This window comes from Ovis canadensis, chromosome 19 (assembly GCF_042477335.2).
Source record: "Ovis canadensis isolate MfBH-ARS-UI-01 breed Bighorn chromosome 19, ARS-UI_OviCan_v2, whole genome shotgun sequence".
In the NCBI taxonomy this organism is placed as follows: Eukaryota; Metazoa; Chordata; class Mammalia; order Artiodactyla; family Bovidae; genus Ovis; species Ovis canadensis.
In genome coordinates, this window is record NC_091263.1 from 27,312,969 (window position 1) to 27,340,855 (window position 27,887).

The following is a 27,887-nucleotide window of genomic DNA, read 5'->3' on the forward strand; positions in this document are numbered from 1 at the left end:
AGAGCTTCTCCATCTTTGGCTACAAAAAATATAATGGATCTGCTTTTGATACTGACCACCTGGTGATGTCCACGTGTAGAGTGATTATATTAAATATTACATGTCTTCAAATTTTACACTTTAAAATCATGACTATTATAGTATGTAAATTATGTTGTTGTCGTTAAGTTGCTGAGTCATGCCTGACTCTTTGTAACCTGCCAAGCTCTTCTGTCCGTGTAATTTCCCAGGCAAGAATACTGGAGCGGGTTGCCATGCCCACCTCCAGAGGATCTTTACAACCCAGGGATCGAACCCAGGTCTTCTGCATTGCAGGCAGACCCTTTATTAGTGAGCCACCATATCCCAATAAGAACAATAATTGTTTTTCGTTTTCATTAAAAGTGACAGTTAACTATACAAGCTTATTTATCTACTTTTATCCAAAAATTTTTACTAAAATTATAGTACAGTATTTTTTAAAAGGTAAAGAATGATTTTTTTTTTTTTTTTAGTTTTCACAGGGGCAGTAGAGAATTTTTAAAAAGGTTTTAACCCATTAAACAAAAGATGGGTGAATATAACACAATTTGGGAAAGTAGAAGCGAGTGGAGGGCGGTAACTGACTTGGCTGTCCGGAGAAGTTCTGTTGTAAGAGCTGGCAGGGGCCATGCCGGAAAAAGGCAAGTCACAATCATGTGTCGAAACCTCACTCATCTCCAGGCTTGGGGTGGCAGGCAGAGCAGAAAGTGTGGCAAGGTGTGGGGAAGGCGCACATTCTGAACAGATTTCCAGGTTTACTGCACTGACCTGCCCTGGTTCTGGGAAGTTTATTATGGAGAAATTTCCAGATTCAGAAGCTGGGGAGGGCAGGGTGATGGACAGGGCTTAAAAAGGGAACATCTACATAACTCATCTGGGCCCCTTGCCCATCCTGATCACAGAATATCAGTGGTAAGATACTTCAACTCCCCCACCTTCCCTACCCTGCCAGCCTGGAAGATAGATTGCTCTTTGCTGAAGAGACAGAATGACCAAATGGGAAAGCCTTCAGCTACTTGGATTCTGAGGTCTGCCCATGCAAGGGCCAGCCTGTCTGCCCATTCCAGCGCTTGTACCTGGAGTCAGAGACCTGTGACCATCCCAGTGCTCAGAGCCCATGCTCTCAACCACCTCCCTCTACCTGGCCCTCGAACCCGCCCCCTGCCGCACTGGCAGAGCCCTGGCCTCATAGCAGGAGTCAGTCAGCATGCATTTGTAGCTCCTTACTCAGAGACACGTGTTTAACTAGCCATGAGGCTAGTGTGCAATGGGATTTCTATGGATGTCTGTACTCCAACAGGTTGCTTTTTCAAGGTTCCCTGGATGATTCTTTTTTGCATACAACAGACAAGAGCCTAAAAGGAAACTTGATGGCAATGTTGGCCTTGATACCTCACCATCACACGTCAAGCAGGGAGCCCTGGGAATTTAAGAGGCAAGGCTGCTGTTGGTTGGATTAGTTTCAGAAGTGATCTTTCCTCTTTCAAATCATTTGTGTGTAGTTCTATGTACATAAAACGAACTTTTGCAAAAGCACAGGCTTATAGGAACCATGAAATTTAACAGAGGCACAGAGCTATAGGACTCAATGGTGTGACCCACGAGTTATAGGAGAATGAAAAGAAAATGCAAATGTCTAAGACTGAAGTCGATATTACCATGTTAGTTGCAAAAATTCATCAGTTACAGAAATCAGTTACCAAAAGAGATGATCTTTTTCAAAAGTCTGCATAAATTTGAATGCAGGTAATTGTTACAGAATCTTCCAAGTCCAAGCTCAGCTGTGACTAGACCAAGGTGCTCTTGTTAAGTTTAGTGTATGAGGGCATTGTGTGTAAGTGTTATCTTGGGCCTGTGTGGGTAGGTGTGTTAGGGACGGCAACCTGTATGTGTATTTAATCTGCATAGAGTATGGAAACAGAAGCCTAAAAATAGAGAAGTACCAGCATAACTCCAGCTCCTTTTGGGGTTGGGGGGTTTGGCTTGTGGTGTGTGGTGTGGTGTATAGCACGGTGGGGTGACATGCTGGCGCAATGGAAGGGTGTGTGGTGTGGTTGGACCTGGTGTGTGGTTTGATGGGGTACAGCTGGTGTGGAGTGAGCCTTAGTGAGGCATGGGGTGTTGATGACATGGGAGGTGGAAGACCAGAGTTAGTGCGTGTGTGGGGATAGCGTGTAATGCGGTGTGTGTATGTGAGGAGTGATACGGTGGTGGCTTAGCTTAGCTTTTGTTTAGATTTTCTTTTGCCCTTTGTTTCGCTCTTTGTTTTTGTCTTTGTTAGGCCTTTGTTTTGCCTTTGTTTCATTCTTTGTTTAAACTTGCTTTGGCTTTTGTTGGGTCTTTCTTTAGCCTTTTGTTTAAACTTTGTGTGGCCTTTTTGTAGTCTTTGTGTAGCTTTTGTTTTTAAGTGGATCTTGGCTGAGAACCCATCAAAAACACCTTGTGTAATGAAAAACCCGGATATATAATCTGCCCCTATATATTCTGCATGCATTGAGGGGGCCCCCACCCAACCCCAGGACCTGGTGCCGACGTGGAACCTGTTTCAAACAGCTGCTGCTTGAAGGTAAGGGGTTCCACGGGTTTTCCTCTCGCTGCTTGCTGTGCTGCACTTTCTGGTGGCGGGTGCACGTTTCTGTACGGGTCAGTTTCACTATATCCGAAGGGAAACGGGGTAATAATAGCAGCCAAGGTCGGGAGGACACAGAACGGAGGAAAGAAGCACAGAGGACCCCAGGGGGATTCCGCTGTGGGCCGTGGGCCTTCCTGGAAGGTTCTGGCTAGTGTTTGGGATTGTCTGAGACTCGGGAGAGTCTCCAAACCTTAACCCAGGCTCTCCTGGGTGTAAAGCCCCATGTTACTGGGGCTACATCAACAGCATTCATTGGCTTCTTTTTTTTCCCAGTTCTTTTATTGCTTGTCATAATTTGAAAATGAGTTTCTCTTCTTACTTAGGATCAGCCTCTTTCCTCATACAGCCGGGTTTACGTGTGGGGAATACTTGTGGAACAACAAAGCCCACATCTTGTTAGAATTTTGCTCCCTGTAGACTAGCAACTTTCAGTGAAAAGATGCTAATGCTTTGTCTCATACAGAATCTCCTAAAAATAACCATTTTCAGTGTTGTGGTTGATAGAAAAAGGAATGAAAAGATTTTGTGTGTCTGGGGAATAAAACTGTTCAACTTGGCTAGCATATAGGGGGAAACGGGGGAAAGAATTTTGAATGCTCTGTGAGTAAGACTGGGAGGCAGAGAACAGACTGCCACCAGATAGGCAGCTATGCCATTTCGTGTTCATTTAGAAAAACAGGAGAATGCCTTGGTGCGTGCATTTTAGAAACTGTTTCAGATTTACAAAAAAAAAAAAAAAACTTCCAACAGTAGGAAAATTTCAGATGCACCCCCATCACTTGAATGTTGACATTGCATCATATTTGCTTTACCACTCTCTCTCTGTATACGCACTTATATATTTTTTCTAAGCCTTTTGAGATTAAATTACAGATGTGATCCAAAGCAGAAAATGACACTGAGGAAATGCTCTCATCTAATCAACAGACATCTAGATTTCACCAACCATCCATGGAGTCGATCGAGGATCAGCCATCACCTTTAGTTATCATGTCTCTTTAATCTCCCTTAATCTGGAAGGGTCCTCGGACAGTTATTCTCTCATGATCTCTACAGTTCTGAAGAGCACTGGCCTGTTATTTTGTTAAATGTCCTCAGTTTGGATTTGGTCTGATGTCTTCTCATGATTAGGTCATAATTAGGCAGTTTTGTAGGGATAGGCTTGTATTTTAGATCATACATATCCAAATTCATACTTGAATTGTACACACTTTTAATTTGAGGTCTTATTCATCTAGTGGTACCCAGGATTTTAAATGAGCACCTAAAATCTTACAAGAAAATACAAAAAACTAAAAACCCAGAGCTTTCATATGCAATTCTCAAGTATTCAACCGAAGCATGTAAGTGCTGTCCTTGAACTATAAATGGTAATTTCAATGATATGTACAAGAACTTGATAGGCATGTAGTGAAGTATTTATCAAGTTTCTTTTGTGTGTGTTGGATTCATGCCTACTGCTCTGAGTATTCATTTCACCAATGTGACCCTTCTTTTCTAAGCAAAATCATCTGCTGAAAACAGATTCAATAAAGTATTGTCCTGAGGAGCAAGTCCAGGTTCCCTGGCCTTTAGCATGTTGACAGGGTGCCTGGTAGAGAAAGAACTTTCATCTTGTTTGTAAGTGGGAAAACTTTTGTTTGGAAGTATTTGGCAGTTATCATTTCAGAGTTTCCCAACAAATGTCCTTTGTTTGGGGAGTATTACTAAACTGGATTCTTTAGATATGCAGATGAAAATCATCCGCGCCTCCCCTCCCCCCCCGCCCCCAGAGAAAACTTTGTAGTCATCATAAATCTGAGTATGGGGCAATTGATTAACTTGATTACAATCTCTTTGGCCAAGTGAATATATTATGGCTTTAACAGAACTGTTCCCTGGATTTGGCAGATACTTTCAAGTCTGGGGTTCTGCACGTGGTGCTATTTAATGTTGAGGAACGAAGCTTTGGAGAAATGTATATTACCGATTTACCTATTACAACTGGTTTATCTGGGCCACCAAAGTCACCCTGGAGTTTGAGGAAGTGTTTTGACTTAAAGGATTACGTGTTTCCATGATGAACATTTTCCTGTATCTTCCAATCCTGTAAATTTATTGTGTGCTGAACACTGTCGTAGCGTGATAGTAGGTGGCAGAGGTTCTGGATTAAGCTAAATTACTGGAGGATCACCTTGGTCCTGTCCAGGTTTGGTTTTAGGCCTTGTTAGGGCTTATTTATCTTTGCCCTTTCTCCTAGGCATGCCCCCTGCCCTCAGGTGAGATCTTTCTGGGGCTTCAACTGAAAGTCTAGGGTGTTCACCAAAGTCTTGCAATTACCCCAGTAATGTGTAAGCCCTGATGTTTCTACTTAGTTATCAGCCTCTTTGTAACTGCTGTTGTTTTTTCCTCCTTGGCTTCCCACAGTTTCACCCTGCAAATGCACAGCTTTGGAACTGGCCAACGATCTGAGAAAAGTTATATGTATCTTCTTAGCAGGTCCCTACTCTCTGCGGCTTGCATCTCAACCCCCTTCTGGGTCCCTGCAGTCTCAGTGACCCCTGGCTCTGATCTCTGTCTCTTCTCCATGCTCAGCCTCTTTTACCCCGTAGGACACTTCGAAAACTATCTTTCGGCAGAAAACCAGGGGAAATCTTCTCTTGCTTCCTTTCTCTCAGGGATCAGACCCTGCAATATCTGCTCTCCAGTGCCTGCAAACAATTCTTTTGCATATTTTGTTCAGCTTTTGTGGTTGTTTTCAGTGGGAATGTAAGTTCAATTCTTGTTAATAGATCATGATTAATTTTTTAAGTAAGAAAGCTTGTAGAGTCATGGATTTCAATTATTCTGTCAAGTAGTTGGGAAAAGAGGAACATTCTAGTGATCTTCATCTGATTTGACAGAAAAATCTTACAAAGATTTATACAGTTAGACGGAAGTTGCCAATTACATCATTATCACTAGAAAAAGTATCAACTAAGACAACCAGCCAGAATTACAGATTTTTTTCTGGAGGTTATTTTTGTGATTAGAATCTTCACAATTTTATAAGACCCCTTTGAACACTTCCAAGATCTGACATGTATTAAGAACAGGACAAATGACATAAATCTCTGTAGTGCAATGAGAAAACTACATTGAAATTTTCTAGAAGTTCTCAGTTTGCTACCTTGTCAAAGGATATTTCATTGAGTTTACAATGCAAAAACCACGTCTCTTTCCAGAGCTGTAAGGGAGGAGGACATTCCTTCAAATCTTTTCTCGAGGTGCTTTACTTAATTATGAAGATTTGCATTTTTAGAGCAGGACTCTGGGATTTTATTAGCATTATAAGCAAAAATCAGGTTTGTAGAGCTCAGATTTACTGAGAGAAATGACTATTTTTTACCTAGTGATGGTGAATTACCTGTATATATGGCATTTTCCCTCTCTGATGATAAGGTGGACTTTAAAAAGTTTGCATGCAATTTTGTCATTATATCCCCTCCTAGCCCATCCTCCATCTGACAGACAGTATCTAGATGAAATACCATGATCCTTCCTGGGGCTGTGTGTGTGAAGCTCTGTGATTAAGACACTTAACTACAACTTCAGTCATCAAAACACGGAATTAACCAGAATACATTCTACTGCTTCATTTTTTAGGGAAAAAAGAAGCAAATGATACCAAGAGAAGCCCATAACAGAGATCTATTCACCAGATGTGCACGGATGAAAATACAGGTACAAATGAATCTCCTACACTCTTTTGGATCAGCAACTAAATTACGGTAGAATGATTACTAGTATTCAGAATGTCAGAGTGGAATGTAGAATCAGCAAAAGGTGGAGCAATCAAACTTTCAGTAAGAGTTACACACTTTAGAAAACGATTCCAGGTGTCTTACAGTATTCTAGGCTTGGGGAATAGAAACACGAAAAGACACTTCCCTGTATCAGTCAGAGGCACTATGACCCAAGCCACCATTTGTTCACCTCTGACAAACCCACGTGCCACAGTGCATAGTGAAGTGGGAAGAGAGGCTTCATCCCCTGCAGCCTCAGACTCGCCTCGGGAGATTCTGTCCATCTCATTGTCTTAACTGAATCCAGCCAGTCTTCTGAGAACAATGCCTCATCTGTCAGCCTGTCAAGTGAGGGCCATTTTACACTCCAAGAAGCTCCAGATTTGAGAGCAAGGCAGCATCCTCCCCATGCCTCATTCAGGCCACGGCTCCTTCACCCTCTTGTCATTTCTCCATAACCTGAAGCCGAGCTGCGTTCCCTGCGTCAGTCCTCATCTGACTTCCCAGTCACTCCTCGTCTTTCACTGATAGTCTTGTTACCAGATAGATTTGTTACCAGTACCAGTATACTCCCCACCCCCCTCTCCATTTCAGTTGCACCCACTTAGATGACAGTGTCTGTGTGAATAAACTCTTCACCACTCCAGTGAATTATCCACTCTGCCGCATCCATCCACCGCTATGCTGGAACTTAGCGATACTCGAAACTGTCCTCTCTCAATCAAATCATGCAAATGTCTGGCTAGCATCTGATTCACAGCCTTCCTTTCTTTCAACTTGATTTGTTAAGTGCCCCACTACAGCTATTCTTTCATCAGGTGCTTCGGATCGACTTGCCCCTTCATCTCCCCATCCATTTATGAATCCATTTGCTTACCCCCCGTCGATGCATTCACCCATCCGTTCAACACTCACTCATTTCTGCCTTTCTCTCTATTATGAATGGACTTCTAGGGTTTATCACTTCCATTGTTCCTCTGCACATTCTCTAGCAAACCCCAGCCCTGGATGCACCCATGCGTCTTCTCTGTGTCTCCACCCGGGCTGCTGAGAACATTTGGAGAAAAACACAAGGAGGCTTGGTACCGCTACTAATTAATGGTCAGTGACCTCGGCTGGGCCATCAGTGTATCTTGTTTCAACCACTCCGTGGAGACAGTTCCTGTTAAATGCACCAAATCTCTCCCTCTCACTTATGCTAATGTACTCTCTATAGCCTTCTATCTCACCACGTCTCAGAATCACTCTGCATACAGCTCTGACCACTCCCTCTGTTTAAACACTCCTTCCCCTGGCTCCTGGGACACCGCATGCTCTGGGCTCCCTCCTTCCTCTCTGACTCTTCTCTTTTTCCTTCGTCAATCACTTTGCCCCTCCACCTGACCTGCAAGTGTGGGAGTGCCCCGCACACGGCCGTGCTCGCCTCCCAGCCCACCATCTGCCACCTGGGCAAGCCTATCCATCCCGTGGCTTCAGTCACCACCTGCACGCTAGCAACTTTCAAGCTTCATCTCCTGCCCAGATTTCTCTGAACTCTCCACTTGACGTTGCCGTCTAGATGGCCCTCAAACACTTCAGCGTGAAGGCATCTAGAACTGAACTCATGATTTAGCCTCTCTTCTCAAACCTCCTCCTCCAGTAGGGGCTTCTACCACTGACCTAGCCGCTCAAACTATATACCTCGAAGTTACCCTCGACGGCTCTTGCTTCCCGTGGAATAGGTGAATGAATTCAATAAAATATGGTAAATACAAATTGCAAAAGGGAACAAAGATAAGTGGCCTTTCATCAGGCTGAGGAAGCCCACAAGTATCACTGCTACTGGATGACTCAGGTGGTGACCTTGGACACAAAATTTGGGAAAAGGTGTGGTTGACAATTGGCTTATTTCTAGCCTGGTCTTTTGGTCTCCCTGAGACTGATGCCCTTTGAAAACCCAAGGCAGAACCCAAAGCATGTTAAACATTCTGAGTGGAGCAATAAATCCGTCAGTCAGCTAATTTAGGTTCTCTTCTTCAGCACCTCCACCACCCCACTATGACCATAGGCCAAATCAACATTTAGGGTTTTAGATAAGACAGTGCATATCTGGAAGACTGGTTTCCTTGTCCATCATCCTGGAAGGAATTACAAGAGAGAGGATTTGTGTTACCTATGTTTGTGTACGTTCAGAACCCCATCATTTTCACAAAGAAAGAGAAACATCTTTATTTTTATCACAAACATTGGATTAAGACAGACAATTTTTCACATCTTGAAAAAATGAAATAATAATAATATAACCATTTTATGCTAAAGCCTTAATTCTTAAAATAGCCTTGCTGGGAATCTGACAAAAGCGCTTGAGTCCTACATGACCTCCCAGGGGTCACTTGTAATTCCGTCCCAGTTAGTACTCATTCTTTGAGCAGAAGCAGCAGCGGCAGAATCCTGAGGATTCAGACGGAAACCCTTCCCTCACAGAGTCCAAGCGGAGGTCCAGACACACAGCCACACTGTTATAACAGTGTGACGTGCTCACCAACAGAAGTGCACACACATGACCTCCCAGAGGAGAGAGGACCCTTTGCTGGGCTGAGACCTAAGCTGGGTTGTTTGGTTCTTTTCAACTTTCCCTTACGCTACTTGTTGACAATCGGCCTCGTGCTGTTATTTAGCCTTAGATGGAGTTTACCACCCACTTTGGGCTGCATTCCCAAGCAACCCGACTCAGGGAAGACCCATAGTGGCCTCACAGTCCACCGGCTGGGCCTCGATCAGAAGGCACTGCCCCATTGGAAATGCACCCAGCGGTCCCAGGTCGCCGGCAGGCGGGTGGTCCCCTGCTGACCCCACCCCTGGCCCCGCCAGCCCACCCCGACCAACCAACCTCGCAGGTTGTCCAGAGTGAATAGGAGTTTACTACACAGCCACCATGGGGTAAATGCATTCCAGGAAAAGGAAACAGTTTGTTCAAAGGCACATCTTTTGATCATAGGATGACGTTTCTGACCTACAGAAGTGTGTGGGTTTGGGGAGGCGAGAGAAGGGGGAAAGGTGGAGAGGGGCCAGATGATGAAGAATCTTATGCACCGTATTAACTAAGGAGCAAGGACTTTGCTCTGTAACTGGGAAGAGCCTCTGTGGTTTTGAGTAAGGGAATGGCTAAATGAGGAGATAGGCTTACGCTTTTGGTTGCTTCTCCTGGACTTGCTTGCCCTCTTCTATAGAAAAGCATGAGATTATTCATTCACATTCAATTCCAGTGTAAATTCACACAATTAAAACAATGTACTCTGTAATTTTAGATGTTAAAAAAAATGAACATTGTGTTTCTAAAATAACTTTCAGAAACTTACTGTACTTCTTACATGTTTATTTAGCTCCACTATAATAAGGAAGGTTTTGACTCCTAAAACATTTGCTAAACATATAATCTTTTAAAAACTTTTTATTTTATATTGGAATGTTGCCCATTAACAGTGCTGCGATAGTTTCAGTTGCCCAGCAGAGCCACTCAGCCATACATATACATGTAGCCTTTCTCCCTCAAACTGCTAAATATATTATCTTTGTGCTATTATCTATCTAGCTGGGATTAGGCAGACTTTGCTCAATCAGAAAGGGCTTTTGCATGAATCTGTGAGATAGTTGTCTGTGGGTAGTGTGGTCCTTGGGCCACTTTAATTTGTCTTTATCACTTGGAAACAAAGTAAAGCAGTGAGGGCTTTGTCTTCCAAAATGAATTGTCAGTTTCAAGACATCAGCATCCTCTTACTACTGTGAATGTTATCAAGCCTCAGCAGCTCTGCAAATCAGTGTCGGATTTTGGCAGGATGTTGCTCTTTGCGGAAAATCACTCCGATTCAAAATAAATATCTGTATGAAGTTTCCATTACTGGGGCATTGGTTTCCCAACAAGAATCTATTGTTCAACATTCGATGTACTAATTAGTAAACATTTTGGTTGCTAAGGCGACAAATGAATAAGCAAGGACAAATGGATACAGCCATCCTTAGAAACAGCCTTTAGTAGTTACAAGCAAAGTTCTTTTCCCTCATTGTATTTTTGCTGCTCTGGACAAACATGGAAGGCACTGTCTTTTACTATGTAAAGCTGCTCTCAGAGGCAAGCATTAGCCCCTGACCTGAGAATTAGCAAGGTTTGACACCACCCTTATGGCAGAAAGTGAAGAGGAGCTAAAAATCCTCTCGATGAAAGGGAAAGAGGAGAGTGAAAAAGTTGGCTTAAAGCTCAACAGTCAGAAAACGAAGATCATGGCATCCGGTCCCATCACTTCATGGGAAATAGATGGGGAAACAGTGGAAACAGTGTCAGACTTTATTTTTTGGGCTCCAAAATCACTGCAGATGGTGACTACAGCCATGAAATTAAAAGACGCTTACTCCTTGGAAGAAAAGTTATGACCAACCTAGATAGTATATTCAAAAGCAGAGACATTACTTTGCTGACTAAGGTCCGTCTAGTCAAGGCTATGGTTTTTCCTATGGTCATGTATGGATGTGAGAGTTGGACTGTGAAGAAGGCTGAGTGCTGAAGAATTGATGCTTTTGAACTGTGGTGTTGGAGAAGACTCTTGAGAGTCCCTTGGACTGCAAGGAGATCCAACCAATCCATTCTGAAGGAGATCAGCTCTGGGATTTCTTTGGAAGGAATGATGCTAAAGCTGAAACTCCAGTACTTTGGCCACTTCATGCATAGAGTTGACTCATTGGAAAAGACTCTGATGCTGGGAGGGATTGGGGGCAGGAGAAGAAGGGGACGACAGAGGATGAGATGGCTGTATGGCACCACGGACTCGATGGATGTGAGTCTGAGTGAACTCCGGGAGATGGCGATGAACAGGGAGGCCTGGCGTGCTGTGATTCATGGGGTCGCAGAGAGTCGGATACGACTGAGTGACTGAACTGAACTGAAGAAACATTCAAGATGTCTAAGGGAGGTGGTGAATGTGGAATGAATTTGCTGCTCAGAGGTAATGGTCTTCACAGCAGAGGATTTGAGGCTGAGCAGTCTGCAGAAGGCTATGGTAAGTCTAGGTGAAAGAAGCTCAGAACTGCTGTGGAACTTTCGAAGTCGCAGCTTTAATCCCGGAAACAGCTCCTGGACAAAGCACCCAGGTGCATTCCTCTCTTAAGGAAGGAAGGAAGCCTGGGCTCTGGCAGCCTGGGACAGTACCTTGACCACGGAAGGTGCCAGCCCCTGTGCCCCTCCCCATGCTCTGATTGACTGCCTTCCCCTCTTCCTTCCACAGCGTCATCCTCCAATCCCATTTTTGGGCCAATCACAAGGGGTGTGAATTGACATTCCCTTGCTGTTACTGTCTCTTTCCTAGAGTCCTTCAGAGTTAAACATATTTGTATATGATTACTGGCTTTTAATGGCACCCCACTTCAGTACTCTTGCCTGGAAAATCCCACGGACGGAGGAGCCTGGTAGGCTGCAGTCCATGGGGTCGCTAAGAGTCGGACACGACTGAGTGACTTCACTTTCACTTTTCACTTTCATGCACTGGAGAAGGAAATGGCAACCCACTCCAGTGTTCTTTCCTGGAGAATCCCAGGGATGGGGGAGCCTGGTGGGCTGCCGTCTATGGGGTCGCACAGAGTCAGACACGACTGAAGCGACTTAGCAGCAGCAGTAGCAACTGGCTTTTAAAGAATCTTCTCTTTCTATTTTTTGCCTGTTTAAAAAAAATTGTAGTTTGTTTTTTCTTAAACATTCTGATTATTAAAACTACAGTTTTATGTGTTTGTATATTTTCTTCTCTCCTGGCATAGGTTTTTAAACTTGTAAGTACACAGTATGTTTTATTCTATAAAAATCATAATCTTTGACTTGCTTCCCTCCTCTTCACGTCTGCTATGTTAGAAACTGTATGCTGTGAAGATTAGCGGTAGAGATTAGTCTACTTTGGCTGGGATCTTAGGGCTCCTAAGTTCTAGTTCTGTGTCTTCCAGTGAGTTATTTGACTTCTCTGTACCTTGGCTTGCTCATTTGCAAAGTGGGGCTATTCTGAGGTCATGAGGATTGAGTTAAACACATAAAGCCCTTTTAAATAGTACCTGACTTCCATCGCATGTGTTTGCTATCATTTTTCTTGTTGGGATCTTTCGTTTACTTCCATTTTGTCTTCCTTTGGAATAGTTTAAAAAATGCCCCCTCTGGTATGAACCATGTGTCTATACATAGGTGAGTCTGTTTCCAGGTGCTCTATTCTGTACCACTGATCTGTTGGTCTATTCCCAAACCACTACCCTACTGTTTTAATTAGTATATTTTACGATTTGTGCTAATACTTGGTAGGGCAAGACCCTGTTCCCATTCAAAATTGTCTGGGCGCATCCTGGGTCTTTATAACAACCATAAAGTCATCTTATTAATTCCATGAAAGTCTGCTGTTTATTGGAATTGCATTGAGTTTATACATTTATTAGGAGATATTCAGCACACTTATTTCTACTGCAGCCTTGCAAATTCCTTCATGGAAGCCTTGCATTTCTTTTATCAGATATACATCTACCAGAAGGTGTCCTGTGGTTTTGTAGTCAGTGTGAGTGGCTCCTTTTATTTTACATTTTCAAACTGGCTCTTCCTGACCTATAGAAAGGATTTTGATTTTGGTGTATTCCCAGGTGGCTCAGTGGTAAAGAATCCTCCTGCCAAGCAGGAGATGCAGGTTTGGTCCCTGGGTCAGGAAGATCCCCTGGAGAAAGAAATGGCAACCCACTCCAGTAGTCTTGCCTGGAGAATCCCATGGACAGAGGTACCTGGTGGGCTATAGTCTATAGTGGTCCCAAAGAGTTGGACACGACTCAGTGAGACGGAACAGCAGCACTGCATATAGATCCTGGGTCCAGAAGTCTCACTGGACTTTCAGTTCTAACAATTGGTGGAGTCACACAGTTTTTTATTTTTTATTTTGTACTAGTTAGGATTTCAGGTGTTGAATAGTAACGCTGACAGCATCCTCCTTGGGGTGTCTGATTTGTATGAAAGTGTTTCTAAGATTTCACCAGCAGTAAGCTGTTCTGTGGATATTTTAGTAGCTAGCCCATTATAACGTTAAGGACTTCCTGTTCCCTTTCCACTAAGGATATTTATCCAGAATGGATACTGAATTTTCCCCCCACAAGGATTTACACATTCTAATTTCTGCTTGACTTCTAGGTATCTGAGGATTCTTGCTGCTATTGTGAATGAAATGTTTCCCAGTTTTTCTCCCCTTTCTTATACTCCCTTTCTCCCAGGGTGTTTTGTGTTCCATTGGCTATAAATCTCATCCAGCATCAAATACTCTTAAATTTATTTCTCATCCTTTCTCTGTCTCTCAAGATCTGACCCATGTGGCCAAATTACTTTCTTTCGTAGCTGCTTGGAGGCTTCTTAAGTTTCTTCAACTTAACATGCCTCAGACTAAATTTCTGACTATTCCCTTTCCTCATCCCTAAACTTTAGCAAAATGATTCATCACCTAACTTTATATTTCTTGGAGAAATCCTGTTCATCCCTCCTGTCTATGTTCAGTTTATCTGCATGTCCTGTTCATTGCTGGGCTTCCTTTCCTGCTCAGTCTCTACTCCTACCTTTAGCAATTTTGAGGAGTTGAGAGGACGCCTAGACCAGGATAGGAGGCTGCTGAGTTGGGGTCCTGATGGCCAGTGGCTTTGGTGGGTCAAGTATCCAGCAGCAACATGTGTCATTCATGGCAAGGGGCTAGGTGAGACCACACCAGGTTCCTAAGACAGAGTCCAGGAGGGGCGGATACCACAAGGACCAGCCACCCCTTTCCTCATTGCCCCAAGGGCTCTCAGCTTCCCCATACTCTTATCTGCCTTGAGGAGGAATACAGGGAGGCGAGGAATAGTCCTGATAAGGAGCTGAACTTTGACTACTTATTAGCAAGAGACAATTCACGCCAGAAATAATCGAGGCAGTATGAGTTCAGAGGTTCTCATTCCCTCTCCCTATCCTTTCTCGTAGTATCGTGTCACTTGTACAAACATAGAGCAATGAAAAAGTCATATACATATATAGGTACAACTGAGCTTACTTTTAATACATCTGAAACTTCTTGCTTTATTAACTTAAATTACCAAGTATATATTAAACTTTCTTCTCCTTAATCCATGTAACATATTAAGAGGTCTTGGGACTGATAATTTTCCTCCTTTAGAGTTTTGATATCTGAAGCCAGAATATTGTTCCCTCAGAGGGCTCAGGCCCTGGGTAGTCAGGGTAAAGGCTGTCTCCTGTCCTTCCCACGTTGAGTTCTCTAATCACAAGACAAGGGCAGGCCCTTGCTCACGGTGCTGAGGGATCTGATTGACAAGAATTGGAGAAGTGTCTTGTTTTCCAAATACTAACCTGCACCCCGCTGTTCACTCGGTAGCACCTGTACCATTTCCATGTCTGACTTCCTGTGATCCTATGGACATATAGCATGGCAACTTACTCCTTGCACTGTCTTTCTTTCCAGAGGACCATCCACAGCTAAGGGCCACATACTGCTTTGGTTAAACAATTACCCACACCCCAACTGCCTTTTTAAAAAGATGTTAGGAAGGATGAACAGAAGGAAGAAAATCCATTTTATGTTCATGATTCTCATTTTCACCTGCAGTGTCTTAGGGAAGAGTGAAAGTGTGCTTAAAGATCCCCAGGACACTGGTGGGAACACGGATATGCGAGTGCCATCTCTGCGTGCTAAGTCACTTCAGTCCTGCCCAACTCTGTGGCCCCATGGACTGTGTAACCCACCAGGCTTCTCTGTCCATGGGATTAAAAAAAAGGCGTAATAGGCTCACAATTGGTCAGAATAGCCATCATTAAAAACTACATATAATAAATGCTGGAGAGGGTGTGGAGAAAAGGAAACCCTCTTTCTCTGTTAGTGGGAGTGTAACATGGTGCAGCCACTATGGAAAACAGCATGGAGGTTCCTCAGAAAACTAAGAATAACCGTATGATCCAGCGGTTCCACTCTTAGGCATCAGTCAGTTCAGTCGCTCAGTCGTGTCTGACTCTTTGTGACTCCATAGACTGCAGCATGCCAGGCCTCCCTGTCCATCACCAACACCCGGAGTTTATTCAAACTCGTGTCCATTGAGTCGGTGATGCCATCCAGCCATCTCATCCTCTGTCATCCCCTTCTCTTCCCACCTTCAATCTTTCCCAGCATCAGAGTCTTTTCCAATGAGTCAGTTCTTCACGTCAGGTGGCCAAAGTATTGGAGTTCCAGCTTCAGCATCAGTCCTTTCGATGAATATGCAGGACTGATTTCCTTTAGGATTGACTGGTTGGATATTCTTGCAGTCCAAGGGACTCTCAAGAGTCTTCCCTAACACCACGGTTCAAAAGCATCAATTCTTCAGCGCTCAGCCAAAAATAGGCATATACCCAGACAAAACTATAATTCAAAAAGATACATGCATCCCAATGTTCACAGCAGCACTATTTACAATAGCCAGGACATGGAGAAAACCTAAATGTCCATCAACAGATGAATGGATAAAGAAGATTTGGTCGTATATACAATGGACTATTACTCAGCCATAAAAAATAATGAAATAATGCTATTTGCAGCAACACGGATGAACCTAGAGATTATCAAACTAAGCAAAGTAAGTCAGAAAGAGAAGACAAGTACCATGTCATCTTCCTTGTATGTGGAATCTAAAATAGGACACAAAGGAACTCATCTATGAGACAGACATAGAGAACCAATTTGTGGTTGCCAAGGGGGAGAGGGGATAGGGAAAGGAGGGTTGGGAGTTTGGGATTAGCAGATGCAAACTATGATATATAGGACAGATAAACAAGAAGGCCCTATTGTATAGCGCAGGAAGCTATATTCAATTCCCTATGATAAACCACAATGGAAAAGAATGTGAAAAAGAATATATAACTGAGTCACTTCACTGTACAGAGTAAATAATTAACACAACATTGTAAATCAACTATACTTCAACAGCATTTTTTAAAGAAGAAGGAAAAGCAAAAGAGTAGTGAGTTCACAGTGTCTTTTATTGTTTCCTAAAGAGCCCAGTTCTATAATTTTCAAGATCAGTTGGGAAAGTCCCTTCCTGTGTTGCCTTTTTCACTGGGCAGACCTGCTGTCTGAATCAGTGCAGGGGTCCCCGAGGGGCGCAGGGACCACAGAAGAGCATCTGGGGGCAGGCAGTGGCAGTCTGAGGGCCCCTGCAGAAGCCGTGAGAGGTGCCCCCTGTTCACGCTCTTGACACTCAGCATCTATGGAACACCTGCTCTGAACAAGGCACCTAACGAGGGCACCCTTCCAGGTTCCAGATGCTCCCCTAGAATTATGCACAACATTCAGGGCTGGCTTCCCTGGGCGCTCAGACAGTAAAGCATCTGCCTGCAATGCGGCAGACCCAGGTTTGATCCCTGGAGAGGGAAATGGCAACCCCCTCCAGTAATCTTGCCTGGAAAATCCCATGGACGGAGGTGGGCTACAGTCCATGGGGTCGCAGAGTCGGATATGACTGAGCGACTTCACTTTTCACTTACAGGGCTAGGGCACAAGAGAGGGAGTAGTGATGGCTTCTCCTTGGGAGGAAAGGAAGGTTCTGGAAAACCTCCTTGGGAAGTGACTTGGCTTTGGGCTGAGCCCCAAGGTCTTAGAAGCATTTGCTCTGTTAATTGTTGGGTGGGAAGGAAGTATGGGAAGGAGCCCTAAGGCTCAAGGTCCAAAGGCTTGAAATAATGCTGCCCCCTGGGGTCCAGGAAGAGCTGGGATGGGCTGAATGCCCTCACCAGGGGAGAGTCCCTCACTGAATAAAAGCCTTATTATGGAAGGAAAAGGTCAAGCATCCATAGACTTCTGCCTCCGTCCTTGGCCAGAATGTGGTCACATAGGAAGTTATGTATATTTAACAGGGCATATCAGCAAGGTTTTTTATAGAAGGGCAGTGCAGATATCGGGTAGTCAGTAGTCATACTGGACATTATGAGTTTTCTATCATTTTTATTGTTATCATTACTATGCAACCTTGGAGAGTTTATGTAACTTCTTCAGGCCTCAGTTTCCTCATCTCTAACAGGCAGACAGTGGAGACTACCTGGAAGGTTATACTGGGAACTGGAAATGACAGATCGCTCCTCGGCCTTTTGGCTAAGAGCAAGTGTAGAAACGACAGCATCTGGAGCATAGTAGGTGCTCAAGAAACAGTGAGAGGAGGTTCTTGTTCTCCCTGTGGTTCCTTTCCTTCACTTTTTCTCCTTCTTCAAATACCTGCCTCACTTTCCCCTCCTTTTTAGTTTTAGAGTATATGGAGACATCTGGAAAGCCTGGAAGAAATGATAATTTTACAGTTTCAAATTCAGTCATTTTTTGTCTTCATCCTGTCAGACAGTTCATGCTTTCTCTGTGATTAGGTGGTATGGTTTGTGAAAACACATGTAGTGTTTTAATGATCTGCTTTTAGTCACAGAAGTAAATGAAGATGTCTTTACTTTATTAAGCATTTAATTAATGCTTGAATTAAATGTCGTGTGAGATGCATAAAGAAGGTGCCTGAAGAGGTCAGTGGAATTAGACACGTCATTTGAATGAATTCTTAGTGAAAGGAAAATGGAACTTATGAAGCAAGTTACTTATATTTGGTAGTACTAGGTTCTTATCCTATTTATTTTATTTAATTCTATCAAAGGCCCTCTGAGCTAAATATTATTTGTTATTTCTATTATGGACTGACTGCTTGTGTCTCCCACAATTCATATTTTGAAATCTAACCCCCAATGTGATGGTAGTTGGAGGTCGGCCCTTAGGGAAGTTATAAGGGTGGAGACCTCACGGATGGAATTAGTGCCCTATTACAAAGACCCCAGAGACTCTCTTATTCTTCCCACCATCTGGGAGCCAGGAAGTGGGCTCTTGCAAGACCCAGAATCTGCCAGCACCTTCATCTCAGACTCTCCAGCCTCTAGTCTATGAGAGATAAATCTATACTGTTTATAAGCTGCTCAGTTTATGATATTTTTGTTGTAACACCCAAATTGAGTAAGACACACTTTTTAAGGTGAAAGAACTGAGTGTACTAAGTCAGAATTTTATTTCACCACATGTGGCTGAAGCAGTGGTTTAAACAAGGTGGAAGTTGGTTTGTCTCTCGCATAAAAGGTGATCAGTACCCAGGGGTCCAGGGCTAGAATGACTCTCATCAGTGATTCGGGCTCCTCCAGCTTTGTGCTCCACCAAGGGGCTCTATCAGCAAGGTTGAGCTATGAGCCAAAAATAAATTGCTAGACTGTAGTCTGTGCGCAGAATAAGTTGCTAGACTGTAGCTTGTTCACATTCCTATCTTCCCTATATAATTCCAAATTGTTTTTGGAAATGCACAGTCTTTCAAAGCACACCTGGAACATTTAAAAATGTTGACTGTGAACAACACATGAACTCTACCAAGTTCAACTCTCTGCCTAGAATGCCTTAAAGCCAGAAGTCACTGTAATAAAAATAGTGTCATACACTTTGAAATTCTACAACAGGTTTTAAAAAATAATTGATGAATCAAAGAAGAACTCATTCATATTCAAAGTGAAGAGAAAATGAAAAATTTATGTTAATATTGTGGTATGCAGCTGAAGTTGTATGCAAATATTATATTATAAATGCACATGTGAGAAAAAGCACAAGAATATAAATCTAAAGAAAACTGAAAAAAAAAAGAAATAATAAATGCACTCAGAAATTAATGGACTAGAAAAAAAGAACAAAGACAAGCAAGAAAACCAAGAGTTTGTTTTTTTAAAAAGTCACAAAGGGGATAAGTTCTGCCAAGATTAATCAAGAAAATGAGAGAATATGCAAATATATGTTATCAACCATAAAGGGGACTGTGACTATAAAGTTATTACAGATTTTAAAAGGTATAAGAAAATGCCACAAGTACTATTATGTCTGTATCAATGAAACTTAAAAAATGACTGAGTTTTCAAGCATATAATTTGAAAAGTATATAAGGTATGGTGTGACTTTTTTTCAGAGAAGGCAATGGCACCCTACTCCAGTACTCTTGCCTGGAAAATCCCGTGACTTTTTTATTAACTATATATTTACATGTAAAATTCTCAAGGCAAAAAAATGTTCAAATATTTTATAAGTGGTTAACTATGAGATAGTAATTTAGGAATTTTCATTATTTTCCTTTATCCAGGCTTTCTAAGTCTCAACAGTGAATATAGGTCTTAAAACCACCTAAAGGCTGGAGGGAGAGGGACTGACGGGAGTTTACATTTCAGCCTGGGCTCCGGCAGGGGGCAGTGATGTCTCCAAACTCCACCCTCTGCCTTTCTTCAGGGAGCTGTTTCCCCAGCTTCTGGTGTTTGTCACCCTGGGACATAGGCCCATGCATCTCTGTGCCCGCATCCCATCCTTGGGCCCACCTCTGGGCCCTCATAGTCCAAGCTGCTCCCATCGCCTGGACACCTGCTCCCCCTGGAGGAGGGCTGAGCACAGGAAGCTCAGATGTGCACCGGAAGCTGGAGTTACAGGGACCTAGGTTCAAACCCCCATCTGCCTCTCACTGACTTTTTGCACTTAGTCATCTTCCTTAGCCTACCTCATCTTTAGTTTGCTGATGATTACGCAATATTAGAAAAATGAGATAAAGAATATGCAGCAACCACCATAGAACAGGGTCTCAGGAAGTGTGAATTTGCTCCTCTACCATTAGTTATTTGCCTGTGCGTGTGCACTTAGTCCCGTCTGACTCTTTGTGACCCCATGGACTAGTAATAGCCCTCCAGGTTCCTCTGTCCATGGATTGTCCAGGCAAGAATACTAGAGTGGGTTGCCATTTCCTCCTCCAGGGGATCTTCCCGACCCAGGGGTTGAAGCTGCGTCTCCTGTATTGGCAGACAAATTCTTTACTACAGAGCCACCCAGCCCTATTTGCCTGCAGTTACAACTAAGAGGGCGTCAGAGGATGAGATGGCTGGACGGCATCACCGATGCAATGAACATGAACTTGGGCAAACTCTGGGAGATGGTGAGGGACAGGGAGGCCTGGCGTGCTGCAATCTATGGGGTCACAAACAGCTGGACAAGACTGGGTGACTGAACAACAGCAACAAAACTAACTTACTCGGAAGCCTGGTGTGGTGGGAAAGGATGGCTTGTGTGTGTGTGTTGTTGCTATGGGTCAGCACATGGATCTTAGCATTCTTAAGCCGGGGCATGGCGTGGGCAGAGTTGGAGGAGTATACGTAACCAATTAACCATGTACCCCAACCAAATGCAGTGTTCCTGCTTCCACAGGCAATAGTAGCCAGAGACTTTCCACCAACTGTAAACATTTTACTAAAGGAAGGTGGGAAGTGCTGTGTTAAAGCGGGGTGAATTTTCAGCTGGTTCTCTAGAATGTCAGGGTTCCAGGGAAGAGAACTGCTTTCCCCTTTAGGAACACACTCGATGGGTAACAAGCGGTGAGGCTGCCCCCTGCTGGACATGGTGAGTAAGGAGGAGAGTAAGGAGAGTTGTCAGGGAATAATTTGACAACTCTCCCGGTAGGAGTCTAGATGGGCATAGTGTGGGCCCAGGCATCCTGTCAGGTGGGTGGGAATTGAGAATTTAGTCAGAGCAGGAATTTAGAGGCCCAGGAGACTTAAAATCTCCCTCTAACACCAGGGGGAAAGATGACCCGAGCAGGCTAGAGGAACTGGTGATGTCTGAAGTGCCTGTGAAAAGCTGGGTAGCATTGTCTGTGAGCTGGGAGCCTAAAGAGGGTTTCAGTTCATCATTTCCCAGGGGAGCAGAAACCTGAGCTGGACTTTGCCTGTGTGTAGTGTTTGGTAGGGCTTTGGAAGGTCATCAGGGTTGTAATTACAGTGAGTCAAACTCTAAAAATCAACTGCAGTGTCTCACTGGTCTAAAAATGCTTGTTTGTACAAAGCAGTTTTTTGGATACTGATGACCCATTTCCTCCTCCTGCAAATTTGGAGATTTCCAAGAGGCTCCTCCCACCTCCCTGCTGCCCCTGAGGCTCCTTCTTTCCCAGACCCTCTTCCTGGGGCTTGAAGGTAGGCCCACTGCTGCTCCTGGGAGCCTCGCTTGGCCTGGCTCCTCACTCAGCTCACACCTACCACACCCACTCCCAAGGTGGTGCCTCTTCCGTGAGGTGAAGGACCCTCGAGATGAAAGCTCTAGCTCCTGAGTTTCAGGTGTCCATTTCCACGCAGATGTTGTAAACACACTTCAACTTCACAATAACCCAGACCAACGAGATGGTCTCTCCCTCTCCTCTATTTAGACTTCGGATCAGCTGATGGCACGACCCACAACGGCTAGAGCCTTCACAGTGACGGGTAACTCTGCTACCTCATCACCCGTGTCCCGACACCACCACCTCTCCCATGCTGCAATTCACCTTTCTGTATCTTTGCTTAGGAATCAACCGTTCCCATCCTTCCACAAACCCTTATCTCTGACTGTCCAAATCTCAGGGCCAGATGAAAGGTTTCCACTTATATTCTACCTGCTCCCCCAGCTGACAGGTGGCCCCGCTCTTGTGGACTCTCCGTGCCATTGCTCAGCACATTCTCGTGTTCCAGAGCATGCCGTCCTTGAGTTGCACTTACTGACATCTATGCAACGTTCCTCGTGTACACTGTGAGCTCGCCGTCAGCAGGATGTTTATCTGATCCAGAGATGTGTACATATTTGGGCTCAATAGATGGGTTTTGTTACTCATGAGCATGCCATGTGCATCCTTGCCTATCTTCCCAGCTGGTGGATACATTTCTTGAGGACAGGACTCAGTGTGACTCAGCTTTGTGTTTTTTACAGAGGCTGTGTCTGGCACAACTGGAACATATAATAAATGCTGAATTGGATGCCTGGAGCAACCCCATTAATCATTTAGTATTTGTTGTGCCTTGAAGAATTCTAACGTTAAAAGTTTTGGACAAAGCAGATGAGCCTATGAGAGATACTGGGATGGAAGTGCTAGAGATGGTGGAGGGAATCTAAGAGAATGTCAGTGACCAGACAGGGAAGTGTTTACATGGAAAGAGAGCTCAGACAAGAAGACGGCTGGTCTGGCAGCACGGAGGTCTTTATGGGAAGCACTTCTTTTTGGGCAAATAGGAACAGAAGCCAGACAAAAGCGCATGGATGGGGAGGAGATGTGGGAATAGAGAAAAAAGAGCATTTATTGATAACTTCTCTATAGAAGTGAGGAGTTACAGAGATAGAGACATGAAATGAGGTTCAGAGAAGATTCTCTTCCAAAATGGGATATTCATGACTACGACTAAGAACTTCTGAAGTGAGGAAGACTTTCCTAAGTAAAATATAAAACCCCAAGTAAGAAACTGCATTGTGTGTGTGCACGCTCAGTTGTGTCCGACTCTCGGCAACCCTGTGGACTGTAGCCCACCAGGCTCCTCTGTCCATGGAATTCTCCGGGCAGGAATACTGGAGTGGGTAGCCATTCCCTTGTCTAGCAGATCTTCCTGATCCAGGGTCTGAACCTGGGCCTCCTGAACTGGCAGGCAGATTCTTTACCACTGACCTCCCTGGGAAGTAGGAAACTTAATTACCTAAAAATTAATAATTTGGGGGACTTCCCTAGTAGTCCAGTGGTTAAGAATCCACTTGCCAATGCAGGGGACCAGGGTTTGTTCCTTGGTTGGGGAACTAAGATCCCACATGTCTCAGGGCAACTAAGCCTGTGTGCCACAACGAGGGAGAAGCCCACGTTGCTGCGTCGAAAGATCCTGTACATTGCAATTAAGACCTGATACAGCCACTCATTTTTAAAAATATTAATTATTTTTGACATGATAAAAGATGGTGAAACATCAGGAAAGAACAGTCGCAACATATATAACAGGTGTAACACAAAACTTGGACTCTACAAGGTCTACGAGGTGAAAAGGACGTATTTTCTTTTTATAACTACACTCAACTTGCCCCTCAGCCCTCACTTCTAACTACAGCAGAAGGCAACCCCATCAAAAAACAACAACAAAAATTACACACTATAAGTCAACTATACTTGAATAAAAAACGAAAGAAACCAAAAACAGAAATCAAAATATTCCTTCAAAGTAACTTAGTTGTTTTTTTAACATATTCATCCTTAAAACCTAGACCAGGACTTCCCCGGTCCAGTGGCTAAGATTCTGGGCCTCCAATGCAGGGGGCCCAGGTTCAATTCCTGGCTGAGGAACTAGATCCTACATACCCTAATGAAGATCTCGCACGTCGCAGCTAAGACCTGGCACAGGCAAATAAACAACAGCAATAAAACCCAACCCGGATTATCTGCTCTGTCTTCAAAGAATTCAACACTTTTTCACAGTTTCCTTGATCTTTGTACTTTTTTCTGTTGGTTGATATTGTCCTGTCTTGCAATGACATATTGCATGCCTGTGTGTGCAACCTGACCTTGAGTCTGCTGACAGCAAGAACATGCCCAGTGTCCAGTACATATGCACATTTCCTGTGCTTATCTGCAGGCTCTCGTTGGTTACCAGTCATTTAAGTCCCCTGTGTGCTTCAGTGTTTTGCAGTGATAGGACTATTTCTGCATGTGGCACATTTCTCGAAGGATGTTGTAGTGATTAAGACTTTACCCACCCTTTCAGAAGTTTTCCAAGAATCAAAATTCCCTAGTTTCTTGTCTTCCTCCTCGTCGCTGAGTCGTGTCCAACTCTTGCGACCCTGTGGACAGTAGCCCGCCAAGCTCCTCTGTCCATGGGATTTCCCAGAAAAATATTGGAAGGGGTTGCCATTTGCTTCTCCAGGGGGTCTTCCTGACCCAGGGATCAGATCTGGGTTGCCTGTGTTGCAGGCAGAGTCTTTACTGTCTGAGTCACCAGGGAAGCCCCCTTTTAACTTAGGTAAGCAGTAAAATGCACAAAAATGAAGTGCAGAGCTCACTGAACTTTTATATACATATACACCTGTGTAGTCATCTCCCCAAAGAAGGCAGTGGCACCCCACTCCAGTGTTCTTGCCTGGAAAATCCCATGGATGGAGGAGCCCGGTGGGCTGCAGTCCATGGGGTCGCTAAGAGTCAGACACAACTGAGCGACTTCACTTTCACTTCTCAGTTTCATGTATTGGAGAAGGAAATGGCAAGCCCCTCCAGTGTTCTTACCTGGAGAATCCCAGGGATGGGGGAGCCTGGTGGGCTGCCGTCTCTGGGGTCGCAGAGTTGGACACGACTGAAGCAACTTAGCAGCAGCAGCAGCAGCAGCAGCAGCAGCAGTAGCAGCAGCAGTCATCTCCCAGATCAAGATCCAGAACATTTTCTGCTCCAGCGGGCTCCCTCCTGCCTCTTCTCAGACCCCACCTTCTCCAAATACAGCTATGATTTGATTTCTAGCACCATGCTCTTGACTGGTTTTACCTGTTTTTGAACCTCATATAAATTGAATCATGGTTTATACTTCTTTGGATCTGACTTCTTTTGTCCAACATCATGTCTGTGAGATTCAAACATGTTGATGTGTGTCTATAGCCTGATGTTTCTCTGGTGTAGCATATTATGGGATGAATAGCAATTATGTTTTTAATAACAAATCTTCCTTGATTCTTTAGAGAAATAGTCACTCCTATATCTTCAACATTATTTTGCCATAGATGTATTTGGCTTTATAATATTTTTTTCCTGTCCTAAATGAGTGGCTAACACATAAGAGAAAAGAGAGTCCATTTTCAGAAAACATGATTTTAAAATACACAAATAGAAATTAACAAACTCTTCCCTTATACCGCCTGCTGCTGCTGCTAAGTTGCCTTAGTCGTGTCTGACTCTGTGTGACCCCATGGACAGCAACCCACCAGGCTCCTCTGTCCATGGGATTCTCCAAGCAAGAACACTGGAGTGGGTTGCCATGTCCTTCTCCTGCCTAGGTATAAACTATTGGGCGTAAGGTAGGCTACAAGGATGTATTGCGCAACATAGGGGATACCGCCAAAATTCTGTAATGACTGTAAATGGAATGCAACCTTTAAAAACCATATAAATATATATATTTTTAATTTTGGATGGGATGTATTGGAAGGTTGGGATTGACATTTATATATATACTATGACATAGATACACTATTGATTCCTATAAAACAGGAAACTAATGATAACTTGGAACTCAAGGAAGGAACACAAGGAACTCTGCTCAATGGTCTGCAGTGACCTAACTGGGAAAGGAATCCAAAAAAGGGGATACATGTATATGTATAGCTGATTCACTTTGCTGTACAATAGAAACTAACACAACACTGGAAAGCAACTATACTCAAAATTTTTAAATTAATTTTATTTTAAAAAGGGCAGTTTATTCAGTAGCGCCTTTCTATAGAGCTGGGCAGGAAACTGACCTAGATTCAGGATGGAAGACAGCCCTGGATGTGAGCTGGGACCAGCGAGTGGCCCGGGGTGGGCTCCTGGAGTAGACACCTCCTTGCTGATGGGCTGTTTTACGTCTCCCCACTCCCCCTGCCCCCATCACTGTTTTTTCCAGTGAGATGAGTCAGAAAGCGGTTAAGGAGGGCCCCAGACTCTCCAAGAACCAGAAGTTCTCCGAGCACTTCAGCATACATTGCTGCCCGCCGTTCACCTTCCTCAACTCCAAACGCGAGATCGTGGACCGCAAGTACAGCATCTGTAAAAGTGGCTGCTTCTACCAGAAGAAAGAGGAGGACTGGATCTGCTGCGCTTGCCAGAAGACCAGGTGAGTGGTCGTGCTGCCGCCCGGCGCCTGGGCTGGGCGTTGGCCTCTGTCTCCGGCTCCGAGTTCCCCCTTCCTGCTCTGCTCTGGGGCCCGGGGCTCTCTGCAAACTACGCTTTCCCCAGCCCGCTGGCAGGCGGCTCCCCGTTAGGCTCTGCCGCTGGAAGGTACTGGAGGGAGACTGGAAGGCGGGAGGGGGCGCAGGGCTGCCTCCCTGTTCCAGCTCCGGTCAGCATCACGTAGGCAGCAGAGGAGAGCCACTGCCCCAGCCTGCAGCTTCTTTTGGCCCTCTCAGAACCAGCCGCCGCGCACCGTCCCCTCAGAGGCCCAAGCGCCAGCCAGCTGCACCACCCGCGGTGGTCAGAGCGCCAGCCAAGCCACGGTCCCCTCCGAGGCCCGAACGCCAGCCACGCCCCCGCCCAGAGGCCCGACCTCCACCGGCCAAGCAGCGGCCCCCTCAGAAGGCCAAGCAGCAGCCGCGCAGCAGCCCCCAGAGAGGGCCAGGCACCAGCCGTGGGGGGTCCCCCGTCAAAGCTTCTAGGTTCTGGTAACACCATCTCTTCCCTTTTGCTCCCCCCAGCCCTCAGGTTAGTAGCTGCTTCCTGTGTTTACTACCAATGCGTTATCTCAATGGTCCTCCTTCATTCAGCCTTACAAACTGTCCTCGGTTCCCTGCATTAAGTCCCTTCATTTGAAACTCCTAGTGTGGCTCCCGTTTTGCTCAAAGATGCTGTTGGCGCAGTACTTCAGGTGGCAGCATGGGCTGCTTCCTTTGTCTAACAGGGCTGGAAATGATTAATGTATAAAGTCAGAGTGTGAACCGCAGTGCGAGCCTGAACAAACAAGGCCCTCGGTTCCTGTGCCTCAGAGAGAAGGAATGGAGGCTCTTAGGGGTGTCTGTGTGTGTGCTAAAGGAGAGGGTCAGCCAGATCATTCAACCCTCCTCCCAACACACTTCATTTGATGTTAATCTCAATGGCAAGACAGTCATTCGTTCAACAAGCCTGATTGCATATGTATAGAGTTCCACATACTATGTTGGGGATGGGGATGCAGCCGGAACAACCAGGTTGTTTGTGACTCAGCGGGACCAAATGAGAGAATAGTTATCCTCAGCGTAGGGTTAAATGCTCTAGTACTCACATAATCAGCATGTGCATTGGGCGATGGGAACCTGGAGAATGGCTCCCTGTTTGGGGCTTCAAAGAGGTTAGGTTAGAATAAGTAGAGGATAAGAGGGAGATGGAGAAGAGGGCGACAGGATGAGACGGTTGGATGGTGTCACCGATTCAATGGACATGAACTTGGGCAAACTCTGGGAGATGGTGAGGGACAGGGAAGCCTGGCATGTTGCAGTCCATGGGGTCCCGAAGAGTTGGACACAGCTTGGTGGCTGAACAACCAAAGGGGGTGATGCTTGTCGACGGAATAGGTGAACTGGAGAGCACGTGCTCTTCAGCTCCATCTTAGGCAGGTCAGCCTTTTTTTTTTTTTTTTAATGGCTTTTTCTGATCAGTTTTAGGTTCATAGTAAAATGGAACAGAAGGTTAGAGATTTCCCATATACTCTGCCCACACGCATGGCAAGCCAATTCTTTGAATGTTTGAAAATGAACCTGTTTTATAAGTTAACCGTGGGTATTAATTGTATTTGAGATTCTCATATATGCTTTGATGCTCAGAGACTACATAGAGTATAATAGTGTGTGGATGTCTCATGATGTTTTCAGATTTAGTACATAGAAGAATCAAGTGGGGAATGTTAAAAT

General features: G+C 44.6%; 1 protein-coding gene and 1 long non-coding RNA gene across 4 annotated transcripts in view; one reads left to right on the plus strand and one right to left on the minus strand.

Moving 5' to 3' along the window:
- Positions 1–27,887, minus strand: part of LOC138424198 (uncharacterized) — a 190,499-nt gene that overhangs the window by 29,299 nt on the left and 133,313 nt on the right. The gene's annotated exons all lie outside the window — the stretch shown is intronic.
- Positions 6,278–26,816, plus strand: MOBP (myelin associated oligodendrocyte basic protein). Its single transcript, XM_069560699.1, has 3 exons — positions 6,278–6,355; positions 25,913–26,122; positions 26,415–26,816. Exons 2-3 carry the CDS (start codon positions 25,917–25,919, stop codon positions 26,668–26,670), a joined length of 462 nt encoding a protein of 153 aa, XP_069416800.1. The 5' UTR covers positions 6,278–6,355; positions 25,913–25,916; the 3' UTR covers positions 26,671–26,816.